Here is an 18719-nt window from a genome sequence, read left to right as displayed (position 1 = left end):
ATTGTGTAGACCTGACCATATTCCCCAGATGTGAATTACTGGTTTCTCCAGCAGTGTGGGCAGATGAGTTGATACAAATGTTTAGCATCAGGATTCCAGGCTCTTTTGAAAGCCTGGCTCTTCATGTTTCTGTTCACCCACTTTCACCCACTTTCACCCACTTCAACCCCAAGGGTGGGCTGCATTGGCTTCTACCCACCTCTTGCTCTTGTTTCAGAAAGCCGCAGGCTACCACTTGGACCTGTTTTGGGTGGGCATCCTCATGGCGGTGTGCTCGTTCATGGGGCTCCCATGGTATGTTGCTGCCACAGTCATTTCCATCGCACACATTGACAGCTTGAAGATGGAGACCGAGACCAGTGCACCCGGAGAGCAGCCTCAGTTCCTGGGAGTGAGGTGAGGATTCCTTTTGAGCCATCCTGCAAAGTTGATCCTTGCCCATGTTTAGGATGAGACAATGCCAAGATGAGAGGGAGAAATCAATATACCAGACTGTAAGAAAGAAGAGGGGGGCGGGAGCTTTTCTTGAGGTCAAAAGCAGCTGCTGATAGAAGGGCTCCCATGCGGCCCAGCCTGGCTCTCTGCACCCGGTATCACAGCAGGCCTACATGACTTGAAACTCCTCAAGCCGTGGACAGTAATCCACTAGGATTAACCTTTTGCTTGTCTTGTTTACAACCCGATCCAGTGATCCACACTGCAGGGAAGGGGGCTTTAACTCTTCGTCTCCTTCATGGTCCCAGTCGAGATCCCTCCCTCCCCAGGTGGGAGGGGTCTCTTTCTCAATCAAACCGCAAGCCCGTCAGTGGCACAATTAACGACTGGCCCTTTTGCTCAGCTGTCATCTCAGATCAGACAGATTTTGCAGCCTTTTGAAACAGTGACTACAAAGGGACTGAAAACAAATGATGAAAGGTCTTGTGCATATTTGACTCAGGGCAATAGATAAGGGCATCCTTGTGAACAAAGTAATCCATGAATGGTATAAAACAGATGGTAGAAGGAAGACTTTTGTTCTCAACTTGCCTCCCACCCTGAGAACATGCAAATACACTCTTTGAGCCTAATGCTCTCTTTCACCATATTTCTCCTTTGCAGGGAGCAGAGAATCACGGGAATTGTTGTGTTTGTTCTGACTGGGATATCAGTCTTCCTGGCTCCTATTCTGAAGGTAAAGCCTCCCATTTCCAGGGACTGTCCTCAGCCTGTTCTCCGCTGTAGGGGTAGCAGCTTTGATTCCTAGTCCTGGTGGACAAATCTGGGCCAGCGTCTGCATGTGTCCTGTCAATGGTCCTGGAACGCCATTGTCAGGATGCAAGGAACTGTGCCACTAGTTTCATTGGCCCCTTGGGCTTCAGACTTGTATTGTATGAACAGCATCCCCCTCCACACAACCTATGCCTGGGATTATTAGGAGATTGTTAAATGGACCTGGGATTATTTTTTGAAGGAACAAGAGCATTGTGAAATCCCTGACTGTGGTACATTTGGGATCAATTTCCACATCCTGTTCTCTCAGGCAGGATAGGAGGACATCCTTAAGATGGATTGTGATCCTCCTGTGTTTCTTTGCGCATGAAACTCAAAGCCCATGGATATGCCTTAACGGAGTCATGGGAACACAGGAAGCTGCCTTCTACTGAGTCAGACCATTGGTCCATCTAGCTCAGTATTGTCTACCCAGACTGGCAGCGGCATCTCTAAGGTTACAGGCAGGAGACTCTCTCAGCCCTATCTTGGAGATGCTGCCAGGGAGGGAACCTGAAACCTTCTGCATGCAGGTGCTCTTCCCAGAGTGGCCCCATCCCCTAAGGGGAAGATCGTGCAGTGCTCACACTTGTTGTCTCCCATTTAAGAGCAAACCAGGGCAGACCCTGCTTAGCAAAGAGGGCAATTCATACTTGCTGCCACAAGACCAGCTCTCCTAGGTCCTCTGGATCCCAGCAAGTCTCTCCACAATCCAAAACTGCAGACCCAAATGCAGACATTTGAGCTGGCATCAAATTGATGACCGTGCAACCCTGTTAGTTAACTCTGCAATAAATCAATTTATGTTCAGTCTATGGCTTGTGCTCCCAAGCTTGTGCTCCCTTCCATGAGGCAGGGTGAGGCAGCTGCCTGATCCCCAGGAAGCAAGCAGAAGCAAGCAGCCTTAACTGAGTGAAGGGTTAAAAGGCAGGGGATGCCTCCCCTCAACATTCCTGACTTGGCTAACGGCCCTCACAAACTAGTTGGCGGGAAGCCTGTTCTGTGTCCAGTCAAGAAAACCTCTGCAGAGCTGCCTGCCCTTTTCCTCTCTCCATAGTATATCCCGATGCCTGTGCTTTACGGAGTCTTCCTCTACATGGGAGTGGCCTCACTCAATGGCATCCAGGTAAGAACGAGGCTGGTTCTGCCAGCAGGTACCCGTTTTGTCCAGCATGGTCTTTCTCCTCCCATCCAGGTTCTTGCATTATTGACCATGGTTGGGGTTTGGATAACTTCCTGGAGGAGAGGTCAATCAACGGCTACTAACCGGAGGGCTGTGGGCCACCTCCAGCCTCCAAGGCAGGATGCCTCTGAGTCCCAGTTGCAGGGGAGTAACAGCAGGAGAGAAGGCATGCCCTCCACTCCTGCCTGTAGGCTTCAAGCAGCATCTGGTGGGCCACTGTGCGAAACAGGATGCTGGACTAGATGGGCCTCCTTGGGCCTGAACCAGCTGGGCTGATCTTATGTCCTTATGTTCCACTTAGCTCTGTGAACTTGTTTGCTCGGAAGCTGACAGGCCACCCCAGAGGAGAGTGCAAGTGCTGGTTGTATCGGTTGCCATTTTAACCAGGCCTTGCCTAGGAGAATTGGGTGGACAAGAACAAGGATGGTGTCCAAGCAGCCTTTGAAAGAGGCAGCTTTTTGGAGCTGCGAGAGGCCTAGAAGAGGCCCCCATGTTCTTTTCTAAAGAGCCCAACAGGTGGACAGTCCCTTCCCCGGAATGAAAAAGCCAAGGGACTGGGGTCCTGGCAGTGCCCTCTTTCTTCCGGTTTCATTGTGATGTGGCTTCAGTCTCGGCTCTGGTCTCGGCCAGGCACCCTTTGCTATTCCTGGATGAAGCCAGCCCTGGGTGACTTCCTTTCTGGACCCCTCTCTTCAAGCTCCTTTTCTCTCAGGGCTGTGTTGTGCAGTGTGTGTTGGAACAGGCCCAGCAGTGTTGTAGAGATTCTGGGCTTGCATGTTGTGGCTCCTAGACTTTGCTGTGCTGCTGCAGTGGCACCCCTAGAAATATTGCTGCCCCCTTAAGTTGCAGCTGGGCTGGGCCCCCTCCTCCCTCCCTCTACATCAGGCCTGCTCAACTTAGGCCCTCCAGCTGTTTTTGGACTACAATTCCCAGAATCCCCAGCCACACTGGCCAATAGCCAGGGATTATGGGAGTTGTGGGCCAACATCTGCAGGAGGGCCGAAGTTGAGCAGGCCTGCTCTACATGGATAAGCTCCCGTGGAAACTTTCTATGACCTATGACAAGGGAAATCTCATTGCTCTTTCTTTTGGAGGACAGTGCCCGTTAATGGTGCAGCAGGGAAATGACTTGACATCAAGCCAGAGGTTGCTGGTTTGAATCCCCGCTGGTATGTTTCCCAGACTACGGGAAACACCTATATTGGGCAGCAGCGATATAGGAAGATGCTGAAAGGCATCATCTCATACTGCGTGGGAGATGGCCATGGGAAACCCCTCCTGTATTCTACCAAGGACAACCACAGGGCTCTGTCGGCGCCAGGAGTCGAAATCAACTTGACGACACACTTGACCTTTACCATTTGAATGACCTTTTCCTAAGAGGAGGGAGACTGCCCCTGAATGAACCTCCAGGGCACTACTAAGAGGCTCTCATCGGGGGCAGCGGGAGAGGGGCACCCAGCTTTCTTGCCTCTTCAGAGCAAACGTGCCCCTGGTGCCTCTGAAGGGTGTTTCTGACAGCCTATGAGCCAGAAAGGGGCAGCCCCTCTTCACTTGCCCAAGGAAGGACGCCGCGTCTGCAGGAGCAGCCTGGCACAGCCGCTGGCGCTGCATCACCTGGAGCAGGTTCTCCGAGTGGGCTGCCCAGCTGTGAGCCACAGAGAAAAGTCTGTGCGACCGTTCCGTGCGGAGTAGTGCAGCCCCTTGCGTGCTTTGGGCACTAGCCAAACCTCCCACTGTCCTGTGTTTTGACTGTCCTCCGGCATTAATGCTTTCCTCTTCCACCGCAGTTCTGGGACCGCTGCAAGCTCTTTCTGATGCCCGCCAAGCACCAGCCTGATTTCGTCTACCTCCGGCACGTACCCCTGCGGCGGATCCATTTGTTCACGGTGGTTCAAATCATCTGCCTTGCTGTGCTCTGGATCCTGAAGTCCACGGTGGCAGCCATCATTTTCCCTGTGATGGTAGGCAGCTGAGCTCCTGCCCCCGCCCCATCAGAAAGCCACAAAAGCCCGTAGAGCTCAAGGCAAAGTTGCCACCTTGTGGCAGAGAGAGAGAAAACAGCCGCAGCCGATCTCCCTGCTGCAGAACTTGTGAGAAAGGATGAACGGCGTCCAAACCAATGCTGCCCATACGCTAGACCATGGCAGGTGCACGAGGATTTTCCTGATCTCCCCTCCTTTTCCTGCCCCCAGTATATGTCCCTGAGGACTTCTCAATCCTCAGGGATATATTTTTCAGGGGCAAGAGAGGGAACGGGGATGGTGGGGGGAGTGGAATCCTTCTGAATACCCTCTAGTACAAGGGCCAGTTTATTCTGGATACTTCTGAGTGACTCCCCCATGTTAAGTTCTGAGCAAGGCCAAGAGAGGCTTCCCTGTTCTGTGTTCATTGTGGACTGCCCCACCAGGACCTTTTGTCTGCTGGCCTGAGGGCAGAGGATTGGGGCCGGTGCCCTCCAGCAGAGTTTCATGGGCGTGAGGTCTCCTTGTACACTTTGGCAGAATGAGAAACTCCTTTGCTTGGTCCAGAACTGAACTTCTTTTCCACAACACTTGCTTAAAGACTGAAGAATCTGGCCCAGTCTGTGATCCTGCACAGCTAGTCGTGATGGTGTCAAAGAGATTGAATCTCGTCTCCTTCCTTCCCTTTCAGATTTTAGCCTTGATCTTAGTCCGGAAGATGCTGGACTTGGTCTTTTCCCAACACGATCTGGCCTGGATTGACAACATCATCCCTGAAAAGGATAAGAAGAAGGAAGATGACAAAAAGAAGAAGAAGAAGAAGAAAGGGGGCAAAGGCGAGGAGGAGAGCAGTGATGAGGTGTGTCCGTGATACTTGGGGGCTTGAGTTCCCTTCTGGTGCTGGAGTTTCAGCCATGCTTTTCCAGGGTCCTGCATTAGGTCCTCGCTGACTCTCATCCCAATGAATGTTGTGCACACCAAAAAGTGTTCCCTGTGCACAAGAGGGGGGGGACGACTTGTGACCATCTTCTCCCCTTCCCTCTGCAGCCACTGCACCTCCAGGGTCATGCGCCCCTTAGGGACATACGTAGAGGGAAGGGGAGGCCAGCAAAAATCTCCTCTCCCCCACTGTGTGCAGGGAACCCTTTTCACTGTGCGCAGGACTAATCTGTATTCATCTGGATGTCAGCCACTGGCTTCAGTCATTATGAATGGACCTGGGGTTGTTTTTTGAAGGGACAGGAGCATTGTGAAATCCCTGTCTGTGGCGCGTGTGGGATCAATTTTCACCTCATATTCTCTCAGGCAGGATAGGAGGACATCCTTAAGATGGATTGTGATCCTCCAGTGGTGTTGTTTTTTTCAACGGTAAAAGCAGCTGCAGGGGGCATGGATCACGCGGAGGCTGCAGCGCTGCAGGTGTGGTCCCCGTTGGTGTCTTTGGGTCAGAGGGCGGTGCTGTTGAGCTGCTCCTGGTTGTGCACCTGCCTTGGGGCTAGGCAGGACCCCTTTTCAGGTGGCCTTTTAGTGGCCGGGAGGAGCCCTTGGGTCAGGCCAAGCACCTTCCTCTTTGCTGCCCACAGGAAGCTTCTCCCTCTCCGGCTCCATCAAATGGAGGGGAGCAGCACAGTCTGTTCTTCACTGCTGTGGGACTTGTGCAGCCCTTGTTCTTCCCAGGAGATTTTGCCCTTGAGAAGAATGTTTGAAGGGATTGTGGGGCTTGTTAAAATACAGCAATCCAAAACAAAGGAACTTCCTGACTTTGTGGGGTGAGGGAGGGTGGGGGTGGGAAAGCCCCCAGAGGAAGAAAGAGAAACGCCTGCCTCTTGGATTTCCTGCCTGTGGCACTGCTGCCCCTTAAGGCTGCATTTGAAACAAAGAACTCCTTCACACATTCTGCTTTTGGGGTGTCTGACTAAAAACCTAGTTGGTGAATGAGATCAGCTCCTGTTTCCCCAGGGCTCTAGAATCCTTTCTTTAGCAAGAAGTGTCTGTATGGGGCTTTCTGACAAAGTCAGTAAAATCATGTCCTCTGTTGTGTAAAGTGTTGCATGATGTCAAACCCCACAATTTCTCATTGGGCACGTGTTGAGCTATCTAACTTTGTACCCCAAAAGATGACTAATTTGGGCACCACAGTACATAACTTATATGCCACAGGAAAGCCAAATTCTCATAACAGTAATCAGAGTGGTCTGCCTATGAAACACAGTGTCTGTGATAGGGATGTGAAAATTGATTCAGATACAAATCGATTTGTACCTGAATCTAGCTGATTCGGGTGATTCGGAGACAAAACAAATCACCCGTGTGGTCCATTAGCTAGATTCGGGTACAAATCGAATCGTGCCTGATTTGATTCAAATCAATTAGAGTTTCAGATCCCTCCTATTAATTCCCCCAGATTGCCAGCTTTCATTTTAAAAGAAAAAGCTAAGCTCTAGCCTTTACAGAAGTGGAGTTATGGAGCAAAATGTGTGGTCACTAGTTTTCAAGTGTTTGGATTCTTTGATGTATAATAACTTTCACTCAATGAATCCTTATGAGGATTCATTACACACCTTCATTTCTTCTGTTCCTTTTGGCTGTCTTTTTGACAGCGCCAACTGTCAACTGCCATGTGCCAACTACACCCCACTCCCACCCGCAAAGCAGTTGGGAACTACTCAGTTTAAGTTAAGTGCCTAATGGGTAGAGGCTACCACCCAAATTACAGAGGAATTGGGCAAAGGGCTGCTTTTTGATGAATTGTTGAAGTTTTAGTGTCTTTGGAACAGATTTGGGACATAAAGTGGGATCTGGGGTGGAAGAGTGGGATGGGGTGGTAGGGCCTAATGGGTGGAGGCTACCACCCAAATTGCAGGGGGATTGGGCAAAAGGCTGATTTTTGGTGAATTGTTGAAGTTTATGTGTCCTTAAGGTTTTTCCCCATAAGGTATAATGGAGGTGTATCGCTTCACGTTAGGGGGAAAGGGGTGGCCTAGAGTGGTGTGGGGTTGGTGGTAGTGCCCAAGGGGGGCAAGGAAGCTACCAGAATTTTTTCAAAGGATTTGGGCAGAGGTCTGATTTTTGGTGATTTGTTGAAGTTTACGCATCTTTAAGGTTTTTCTCCATAGGGAATCATATAGGTTTCAGCAGCCCCATAACTGCAATTGGGGAGCGCTGAGGTGGCCCAGAGTGAGTGGTGGTGTGGTGAACAGAGGGTGACAGCCACCCCCATGAGAAACCCATGGGGTACAGGGTTCTGTTGTTTCTGAGGTGTTCTGAGTGTGGATTCTTTGATAGCAAATGAGAGTGGATTCATGGTTTGTATTGAAAATCTCATTTGCTACCAAAGAATCTACACTCAGAACTTCAACAATTCACCAAAAATTTAATTTAATTTATAAATGACCCAAGGGTTTCAAATGGGTCACGGCAATGCTGTTCTTGAGTTGGAAATTGCTCACCGATGAATTATTTAGTAGCTCATTATCTTCCTTAAGTTGGTTTTTAAAGTGACCCAAACCATTCAAGGTGGAAATCGGAATAGCTCACCACACTTCTGATGTGGTTCTTCTCCAACTTGGGTCCTCAGATGTTGTTGGACTCCATCTCCCATCATCCCCAACCGCAATGGGATTATGGGAGTTGTAGTTCAACAGCATCTGGGGACCCAAGTTTTAATGAATTAAGCATTGGAAGATGCTTTAGAAAATAGCAAAAGGGACCAATCTTACTGTCCATCTAGCATACAATGAAGGCAGCATTACCAGTGGGTAAAGACAAAATATATCCCCGGCTAAGGTTGGGTGTACTGTACTCCTTGCATGAATCTTGCGTCTGCCACTCCATGGGAAACCTGGATAAGGCATTCATGGTCTGTCTCTCTGCACTTTTTCCCCAGCTCAAGTTCCCAACACCCTCTGTTATAACGATCCCCATGGAATCTGTCCCGTCAGAACCCCAAAACAGTACCCATTGCATTCCCAGTAAGTAGCATGCTCAGGTTCTATCCATGTTACCTTAACAACTAACTCTCCGCAACTGTAAAATCTTCACACATGACCGGCCAGGAACTTCAGGAGCAAGACTTGAGCCCCGCTTGGGCCCTGGGCTGAGCGAGTCCTAGTGGCCTGCTAATCACTGCGCAGGGGGAGACCTTTCCCTGTTGAACCCCAGCATAGTGTCCTTCCCAGTGCTGGTTGCTGGGGTCTCCCTTGGCCTTATGTTTAGACTGTAAGCGCCCCCTTTGGGACAGGGAGTCATTTTCTGATGCTTTTGCATCATTCCTTTTGCGAAGTATACTGCTTTGTTGAAAAGCGGTATGTAAATATTTTTCTTTTCTAAAACCTATTAAATTGGAATTGGGAGGACACAAGCACTGTCTGTTCTCTTGGTATTTCCCATGCAGTTCCTGGTGGATTGTGCCTTTTATTTGTTACTAATCAAGCTAACCCCTGTCATATGTGTTCCTTGGCTTTCAACCAGTTGTCTAAAAAGCTAGCAAGAGTCTGGGGAGGTGGTGCTTTCCACAACTCTTGATGGAACCTTGCTGTGCTTTTAGGCTCTTCCCTGTCTGCCATCACAGCCTTCACAGGGACCCTTTTCCTCGAATGTTTCCAGTTTGCCTTTTAATTCCTCACCTGGCTGCTTCCTTTAAGCCTGGGTGTGCACCTCAGTCGCCAACATGACAGAAAGCAGCCACCCAAGGGACAAGGCAGAACATCCCTCGCAAGGCCAGGCTGCTGTGTGGTGTGATGGGACCCAGCAGGGGCACTGCACTGCGTGTTGAACACACCAGAGGTTTGCTCCCCTTTGCCGTTTGGCGGCTGGCAAGGAATGTTCACTTCAGCTGGCTGGGCAAAGAGTGGCGATTCTCTGCTGTTTAGCAGGGGAGAGTAATTTGGGACAATGACTCCAACTCAGCATCCCTTGGCCATATGTCTGCCCATCAGTCATTGGTAGACATACGTTGGTAGGAAACCTACCTTGGGTTTTCTTTTTAGATGGTGAGCTCTGTTGAGACAGGGAACCCGTTTTATTTTTATTTTTCTGTGCAATCACTTTGAGCACTTTTGTTAAAAAGTGGTGTATAAACATTCCTAGTGGTCGTGATGTATCAGCATTCAGCTGATGCATGACCTCCTTTGCCCAGTAGTGGCTTGTCGTAAGGAGCCGGGGGGGCACCAAAAGAAGCAGGCTGGACGTCTCCTCTCTCTCCCACTCCATGCTGCCTGCAGGCTGGCCGTTCATCAGGTAGAGCTGCATGGCAATGGCCAGCCTGCAGACATCATGGCTCTTGGGTGGGGCAGGAGAGGGGGGGCACCCAAGCTGCCGCCTTTGGTGCCCCCACCCCCAGTTCCTTAGGACGAGCCGCTACCGGATTTGCATCTTGCATCGCTGCACAAAACCAACCCCAAACACACACAGACACACACACCCGGTCTCCCTTGTTCTGTAGACATAACGTTGGAAAGAATCTTGGCATGTCGCTTTCCTAACCCAAGTTCTGATGTACAAATGTGAGTTGCGGCGTTGATTCGAAGATGTTTCCATAACAATGGGCTCATTTGCACCACATTCTGTTGGCCAAGAAGACCTAGTCATGCATGGAACATTGTCTGCTTTCTCAGTAATAGATCTATTGACCAGGAAGGCTCCATTTCCATGGGAGAGTCAACCATATAGGGGGAAACAGTGAGGGGCGGTTGGAGTGGAACACGCAGGGGCATGGCATTACGCAGAAAGCCGCCTTCTGCCTTTATCCATCCAGGTCCATCTTGTCTAGATTGACTGGCTAGTGGTGTTAGTGGTGGGACCCACCCAAGCAGTTTCTGGAAGATGCTTGTGTTGACACTGAGTGTATAAAGTAGATTTAGACCCTTAAATCCTTAGAAGGATTTGAGGGATAATTCTATACACGCAAGTCATGGGACAAGTGTGATACAAAAGTTTTGACAAAGTTCCCCACCAAAGGCTCTTAGCAGTCAGTCATGGGATAAGGGGACTTCTTGTGGATTGGTAACTGGTTGGAGGACAGGAAACAGAGGGTAGGAATAAACGGAGAGTTTTCACAATGGAGGGAAGTAAGAAGTGGTGTCCCCCAGGGATCTGTACTGGGACCGGTGCTTTCTAATTCATTCATAAATGATCTAGAAGCAGGGGTAAGCAGCGAGGTGGCCAAATTTGCAGATGATACCTAACTCTTTTGGGTAGTGAAATCCAAATCAGGTTGTGAGGAGCTCCAAAAGGATCTCTCCAAACTGAGTGAGTGGCAGAAAAATGGCAAATACAGTTCAATGTAAGCAAGTGTAAAGTTATTCATATTGGTGCCAAAAAACCCAACTTCACATATACACTGATGGAGTCTGAGCTGCAGGGACTGACCAGGAGAGAGATCTTGGGGTTGTAGTAGACAGCTTGTTGAAAGTGTTGACTCACTGTGCAGCAGCTGTGAAAAAGGCCAATTCCATGCTAGGAAGGGGATTGAAAATAAAATGGCTAATATTATAATGCCCTTATACAAAACTATGGTGCAGCCACACCTGGAGTACTGTGTACAATTCTGGTCACCACATCTAAAAAAGGACATTGTAGAACTGGAAAAGGTGCAGAAGAGGGCAACCAAGATGATCAGGTGCCTAGAGCACCTTCCTTATGAGGCAAGGCTACAACACCTGGGGCTATTTAGTTTAGAAAAAAGATGACTGTGGGGAGACAGATTAGAGGTCTATAAAATCATGCATGGTGTGGAGAAAGTGGATAGAGAGAAATTCTTCTCCCTCTCACATAACACAGGGGTCATCCCATGAAACTGGGGGTCATCCCATGAAATGTAAAATAAAAAAAAAGGTTAGGAAATTTAGGACTGACAAAAGGAAGTACTTTTTCCACACAATGCATAATTAATTATGGAATCCTCTGCCACAGGATGTGGTGATGGCCACTAGCTTGGAAAAGGGGCTTAGACAAATACATAGAGGACAGGTCTATTGATGGCTGCTAGTCTGGCAGCTATAAGCCACCTCCAGGCTCAGAGGCAAGATGCCTCTGAATACCAGATGCAGGGGAGCAATAGCAGGAGAGGGGGCCTGCCTTCACCCCCCTACCTGTGGGCCACTGTGGGAGACAGGATGCTGGACTAGATAGGCCTTGGCAGAGGCACACTTACCCCTGGACTTCCAGGCAGACGTCCACGGCCTCCACAGCCCCTGGGGGCCGCCAAATCCTCTTTCGTCTGCCCCGTGATGTTTGTCAGCCAAGCATGGTGATGCTTAAGGTGGGGGTGGGGGAGGGGCTCCAAAGGCCTTTAGGTCCAGGCTCCAAAATTACCTAGGTGCACTGCTGGGCCTTGGGCCTGATCCAGCAGGGGTACTCTTGTGTTCTTTGGACCCTTTGCACCCTCTGGGAAGAACAGGATTCAAGAGAGGGAGCAAGAAAGACTGGAAGCCTCTGTGGGATGAGCTGAAGAAGAAGAAGAAGAAGAAGAAGAAGAAGAAGAAGAAGCTGGATTCAAATGAATGAAGGCGAAGAGTGTAGGGGTTGCTCAGGAGTAAATGCCTGTCTTCTTTACTGTGCACATGTCTGATATACGCACTTCGCTTTTTTCCTGCAAGAAGGCTCCCGTTCAGTGGAGTCATCAGAGGCGGCCCCGCCATCAGCAAGGTGAGGAGCAGCAGATCTTGGGTGCCATTCCAGGAGGCAGCAGAGTGGGAGACAAGCAGGGTGGACTCCATGGGGCAAGAGCCACCAGAAAGCTCCCTTGCACCACTGAGATGGACAGGAGCTGTGAAAGAACGCAGGGCCCATTCACTGCAAGGCGGTTTCCACAGGGGCACTTCCTGGCAAACGTTGCCCCTTGTTAATTGTTGGAAGTGGGGAGCGAACGCCAGTGGCTTGACCAGAATATTTTGGGCTGAGCCTGCACGTCAGGTGATGAGCTCCCAGGGTTCTCATTGGTTGTCAGTCCTCACTGAGGACACCCTCTTTACGCCCTAAAGAGTTCTCTGTGCTTGAATTCAAGGGTGGGGGGCAGCAGCACACCTTACCTTTTGTGAGCGGGCCCTTGGCTACTCTTAGGGAAGGCTGCCTGCAGGGGTAACAAGATGTAGCTAAAATTGGTGATGGTCAGGGGTGGAGATTCGGGGCTTTGTTCCAAACCCTCTTACTTCCATTCCCTGCCCCCACAAATAATTCAAGCGCTGGGAGTTCCTTATGGGAAAGCAAGCAGTCCCACTGGCCAGAGGCATCCTGGGAGTGTCCGAAGATACTTTGCAAACAAGCAGTTCTGGGCATTTCTTTGGCCTTTTCCTTCCTTCCCTCCTTCCTTCCTTCCTTCCTTCTCCTTCCTACTTATCGCCGAAACAGTTTCATGTCCATCTATGTCTCCCTCCAGGAAAGAGGTCTTCCAGCTGGAGCTTTGCGTTCTGACTCTTCTCCCAACGGTTCAGACCTGGATCGCAGGTAAATGGCACATTTGACAGGCTCTTTAAAAACAAACCTTGCAAAAAAAAAAACACCAAATCTGTCAGAACTGAGCAGCTTAAAGGGAAGGAACAGGAAATGCATAGAACAGCAAGCAAAAGAGGGGGCCTTTTGAGGATGAAGGTGGGGTGATAGGGCCATTGTGGCTACTGTCATTATTGTTAAGAATTAAAATGTGCATTCCTAATAGTCCTTTTGAATGTAGCAAAGGGCTTTACTGTCTCTGTCTTGTTTGGCCTCACACAACTGTGAGCAGCTATGGAACAACTGGTGGATAAATATTGAAGGGGAGATGCAGGATCCTGTGTGCCTCCTGATACCATCACCCTTTGGCTTTGCAGCCAAAAATTCTGCCTGCTAAAAGGGACATCCTTCCCATCAAGAAGCCCCAGAAGCACTGACTAAAGGTTGGCAATCCTGTGATTCATTTGAATCATGAAGCAGCCATTTTAATCCATGGTTGCCCATCTCTTGTCTTTTCCCTAAGTGGGTTTCTCTTTCGATGAGTGGCTTTGCTCAAAATACGGGGGAGATGAAGCCGATCCTACCCTGCCTCACCCCCGCACACGCCTACAGTTTAAATGATGCCTCCTTTTCCTGTTCTCCCTGTAAATATTCCCATGGTCAGCACTGGCATTCAGGATATAGAGTAAGAAAGAGCATCTTCCTTCGATCTCCTTCTGCAGAGCCCACTACAGAATTCGGCAGAAAGGGAGGGAAGCAGTAAGAAGGGAGGGCCTCAGGAAATGAATTGGAATTTGTTTGCTCTCTGAAGCCATCAAACGCAAAAAAACCCATCCAAATACCTCCCTCTGGAAAACATGACTCTTTCATGGGCTACACACTGGCTATTCTCTTGGCTTTATTAATACTTTGTATAGTACATAGTGCCTGTTTACAGCCTCCTTTATAGTGATTTAATTTGTTTACACTGGTTTGCTGCTTTCACTTGGGATGCTTGCACACATACATGATTGGAGCAGTCACTCCCTGTGTTGTGTCCAGATGCACAATTTCCCCTCCAGGGCACTTTCCAGACTAGACCCTGCAACGGGGTCAGGACGTATCTCGGAATCGTGCTTCCACACTTCCTGCGTCATGACACCACAGTCCCTATGCTGACAGCAGGGTGCCATTCATATGCCTTGTTTTGAATTTAATTGCTGTGATATAGTGCGATGACATTGTCTATCTGGCGTTAAAACGTTGCTGTTTTTTCAGGTTGTTAGTTTCCGCGAGACGGCTCTCCCTGCTGTTTACATTTTGAAAGTGATTTGCCTGAACGGAAGCATTTTGCTGCTGTTGAGCGGCTAACCTGGAAAGCACCCAGGATGAAGGCAAAACTGGTTTCACCACTGCTAGTTGGCAGCAGAAACCAAGCAAACACAGCACTGGCTAGCTGGTGTCTGTGACATCACAAACCACCAGGGCTGTCCTGAGGGCATGGCAAGCAGGGTGACTGCCCAGGGCCCCGCTCTTTTAACCCCCATGAGAATTAACTGGAAGGGGGCCCCGGGCCAGGGCTCTCTTAGGACAGCCCTGCCAACCACCCTCCCTCCTGGAGCCTTGCAACTCTTTTAAGGTCGATTGTCCTTTTAGAAAAATGGGGCCACAAACGAATGTGGTGTCCATGCAGCACATTAAAACACAGAAGGGTGGACAATCTGCCTAAAGTATGGGGAAAGAGCCCCAACTGAGTAAGACAGATGTCAAAATCGGCTTTTGCAATGCTGCCCAGTATTTTGCCAAACGCATTGTGGAGGCAAGAGCAAGGTTTGTGCACTGTGGGAGGGGAGAAAACGCGCGCACACATCAGGGCAAGGCCTGTTTCAAGGTCCCTTTACACAGGCTCTTCCACTTATTTTCACACTGCATTGCTTTCGATTTGGTGTGGTAGGGGGGAATTAAGCTACCTTCTTAATTCTTTACCTTCACTAAAGTTCAAACCAAACATGTGCCAAATCCAGAGGTGGGAAAGTGTCTCAGACGTAGCGCAAACATATACTCTCTTCTCTTTGGATGAAACTTTAAATTCATCACTTTGGATGAAGCTGTGATGATTGGTGCTTTTCCTGCCAGCCAGCTCGCTTTTGTGAGTCCTTGATACGGTTCTGCTAGTTGTTGAGGGCAGGGTGCAGAGTTCCACTTCCTCCCACAACACCACTATGAGGTAGGCTAGGCTGCAGGGCAAGAACTGGCCCCAAGGCCCCCTGGAGAGTTTCATGGCTGAGGGGGGATTTGGACCAGACTGTGAACTCCTCCACCGCCATGGCTTGAGCTGCACGCCAGCAAGCAGGTCTAACTCCCCTTTCTCTGCCTTTCTTCCAGTATTACGCTACACCTGAAGATTTCCTGCCCATCGTCTCCTGCGTTTAATTACTCCCGAAACCCCATCTGTGCTGTGCCCCAGGTGAAGATTGAGATGGAGTCGGATTATGAAGATACTGACACAGAAAAGCACCCTCGGGACATGGGCAGCGAGACCACACTGTAGTCCCACTGGCTCTTCCTTTGCGCTTTTATATATATAAACAACAGAATTGGGCATATTTTTCTATGTGACAGACCAAGGGCATCAGTGGGCCCCAGGACCTGTTCTGCCATTAGCAAACGTAGCATCTGACAACTAGACCACTGGTTGAATTCCACCTAGTTGGGTCAACCCACCACCTCCATCTTCAAAGCCACCAAAGCCCACCTGGAAATGGTACTTTGGGACTTCAAAGTCTGTAGGCATAAAGGCGACTATGAGACTGCCAACAGCTTTGGCTCTTTGGGTGGAGGAACTGCATCACCTTTGGATCAAGGCATCTTCAGTTGTGACGGGGGAGATGATTCTAGCACTGTGCACCAGTTCTTTCTAAACTGGACCTTGCCGTTCTGCTCCACAGCAGTCCCATAGTAGGACCTCTCAATGGTGCTGCCTGGCTTTTTCCTTTGATTATATCTAAGCCATATAACAGCTCTCCCATTCTGTAAGAAAATGGCATCTGCCATGCATAGTATTACAGGGCCAGGAGGACCTCAAGGTTATCTTCCCATCATCAAATGGCAGATGTCTTGCTTTGGATCACTATGAATGCTGGTTGACCAAGTCCAAGAATTGGATCCAGTGGCTAAGATCATGTATAGTGTACGTTCATAGTCAGGATAGCTGCGCACTAGAGTTGCCCAGAGTGAGCTTCCTGACAAGCTGTTATGAGAAATGGGTGGCTAGCCTATAGGACATGGGGCCTCCAGGTTAATCTTCTATGAACCTCAAGGAAGACCTTAAGGTTGAGGAGGATGAACTTGATCTTGACCTCAGGGTTCATCGCTATCTCAAATGTCAGATTGGATCACCATGAATGCTGGTTGACCAAGCCCAAGAATCAATAGGATCCAGTTGCATCAAAGCAGATTTAAATTGACAAGTGGAAGCCCCTCCTGACTGCCAAGCTTCTCGGCCTTTTGGCTGAGATCACGTGTAGTATATGTGCAGAGTCAAGATATCTGTGCACTGGAGTGAGATGCCCAAAGTCTTCTTCCTGATTGGCCTTTATGAGAAACAGGTGGCTGAACTACAGAGCGTGGGGCATTTAGGTAAGATTTTTCCATCACTCTGCCTATGTGGGTCCCAAAGGACTGCCATGTTTTCCTTCTTTTTGATGGAGTGTTCATTATTCTTGTCTTTTTTGAAGGCTGAACCTGCTTCTTCTAGCTTTCAAAAATGCCTCTGATCTTCTATGTCAGAATTTTAAAGGATACCCTATTTTCATGTACCAAACTAAGCATGTTTTGAGGATCCAATCACACTGTGAGTGCACTTGCCTCATGGGTGTTAATATGCTTAATAACTCTTAGAAATATCTCCTTGCTAGTTTTAAGTCATTTTTATTTCTGGCAAATTGCAAAAAAATAAAAATTAAAAAAAAATCCCAACTTTGTGCACTAAAATCAGCAAGTTGCAGGTGAACTTGCCTTGTAGGTTTGAGTGTGCTTAACAGACCTTAGAAATATCTTCATACTATCCCCTTTGGTTACGTTTTTAAGCCATTTTTTTCTTCTGGCACATTTCAGAAAATTGCAAAAGTACCCCAAGTTTATGCCCCGAAGTAATCATGTTGCAGTGGTCCATCATAGTTAACATGCAATTGTCTCATACCATTTTGATGTCTTTTAACGACTCTTAGAACTATCTTTGCTTTTCCTATCCCTTAATGTTTGTTTTCCTGCCAGGGTTCTGAAAGTTGCTGAAATGCCCCAGATTTGTGTGCCAAAGGCAGCACGTTGCAAGGGTCCACTCAGACTGAAAGTTTACTTCTACAGCACAAGTAGAAGAGTACTTCATAGATGCGACTGCTTAAAGCCTAGAACTCTAGGATAGGCTCTGCCTATCCTTTATATTTTAAGCCTTTTTCTTCTGGTAGATTTTGGAAAATACCTCACATTTCTGCACCTTATATTGCCAGTCAGTTTTTTAAAGGAGCACAACTTGCAGCTTTAAAAAGAGAGAGAAAGAAACCATGGCAGTGAGACCCATAAGGAGCTGCTAGCTGTGACTGCCAACACCAGAGTTTGCACCTTCCAGAGGTGGCCTGTACCTCAGAGGGTCATCAGCACTGGAACCCAACAGCAGGGAGCAGCCATGCCCTTTTCAGCCCTGCTGGCGTGCTTCATCTGATCAAGTCAGTCAGGGGTGTGTGTGTGTTTAAACCACATTCAGTCAGCCTTACTGGCTTTAAGCCAACCTTTCTGACTTAAGGCCATTGTGGCTGTGGATGAGGGAAGTTGCAGTCCAACAGACCCCCTTGACTTTACATGGATTTTCCTGCTAGCCTTATGAAAAACACCTTTTAAAAAGACCTTTTCTAAGACACAAATAGACCCTTTTTCCTGTGCAGGGCTTTAATATACAGAAGCTTCTGGCTTGCTCAGTATTGCACCCGGTTTGAACCTTCGTATAAGCAAACACTAGTTCCTTGTAACTTTGTAAATAATGAAATGATGGTTTAAAAAAAAAAGACTTGAATTTATTATCCTATTTATCATGTTTAACTGGATCAAGTTCCCAGTATTTGTTGAATGCAAAGAATTAGTGAAACAATGTTATGCCTGGGCACTAACCACTTAATTCTTATGTTGTTATAGCTGTTTGAACTTGAAATACAACCTTGTATATTTTCCTCACTTATTTTGTACCAGGACAGGCTGCTGTTCTCGCCCAAGCCTGCTACAGTTGCTGTGTTTAGTTATTTGTCTACTTTTGCCCTACCGTTTACTAGGAGCTGCAGCTCAAAATAGGTTTGTGGTGGTGGGTTTTTTGTGGAAGCCCAGGCACAGCACACCACAGGAACGGGTGCATGCAAGATTTATGAAACTTTGTATTGGACTGCTCATCTTGCAGCTTAGTCACTATATATACATACACACTGTGTGTATCACAGCTGATCTCAGATTTGCAGTCCTGCCACTTGTTAGTGTAGGAGCCAATTTATACTTAACACGTTTTAATAAATGGTTGAACCTCTTCTACTTGTGCTGTGCTCATGAAAACCATCTTCTAGCATAGGAGCAACCAATTCAGCTCAATCTTCCTGTGGACACAAGCAGCACCAATCCACAACATCTTGTGCTGCAAGGCACAATTCTTCCAGACGTCACTAACCACGACATGATACCATGGGGCGAGCAGGAGACCTCCCATTTCATGCCCAGGTTTTCTCCTCCTGTGCCAACAATTTGGCCTTCAAATTTGAGTCACACCAACTTCAGGAAGACAAGCATTTGATTAAAATGAGCACTGTAAATGGGAAGTCGCGTTTGTTTTATGTGAAATTTTGTACATCCTTGCCATGTATTGGGTGAGAGGAGATACT

The 18719-nt window shown here is 48.4% G+C and overlaps 1 protein-coding gene across 1 annotated transcript in view; it reads left to right on the top strand.

The window, feature by feature from the left end:
* Nucleotides 1–18656, top strand: part of SLC4A5 (solute carrier family 4 member 5) — an 82265-nt gene extending 63609 nt beyond the window's left edge. The window contains exons 19-26 of the mRNA XM_053269690.1: nucleotides 218–396; nucleotides 1099–1171; nucleotides 2306–2374; nucleotides 4222–4395; nucleotides 5087–5254; nucleotides 8282–8366; nucleotides 12773–12840; nucleotides 15190–18656. Coding sequence (XP_053125665.1) covers nucleotides 218–396; nucleotides 1099–1171; nucleotides 2306–2374; nucleotides 4222–4395; nucleotides 5087–5254; nucleotides 8282–8366; nucleotides 12773–12807 — 783 coding nt within the window. The 3' untranslated portion in view covers nucleotides 12808–12840; nucleotides 15190–18656. The remainder of the gene's footprint in view (nucleotides 1–217; nucleotides 397–1098; nucleotides 1172–2305; nucleotides 2375–4221; nucleotides 4396–5086; nucleotides 5255–8281; nucleotides 8367–12772; nucleotides 12841–15189) is intronic.
* Nucleotides 18657–18719: the final 63 nt, after the last annotated feature.

Source organism: Hemicordylus capensis, chromosome 8 (assembly GCF_027244095.1).
Source record: "Hemicordylus capensis ecotype Gifberg chromosome 8, rHemCap1.1.pri, whole genome shotgun sequence".
In the NCBI taxonomy this organism is placed as follows: Eukaryota; Metazoa; Chordata; class Lepidosauria; order Squamata; family Cordylidae; genus Hemicordylus; species Hemicordylus capensis.
Note: the sequence above shows the minus strand (reverse complement) of the source record. Positions and strands in the feature narration are given on the sequence as shown.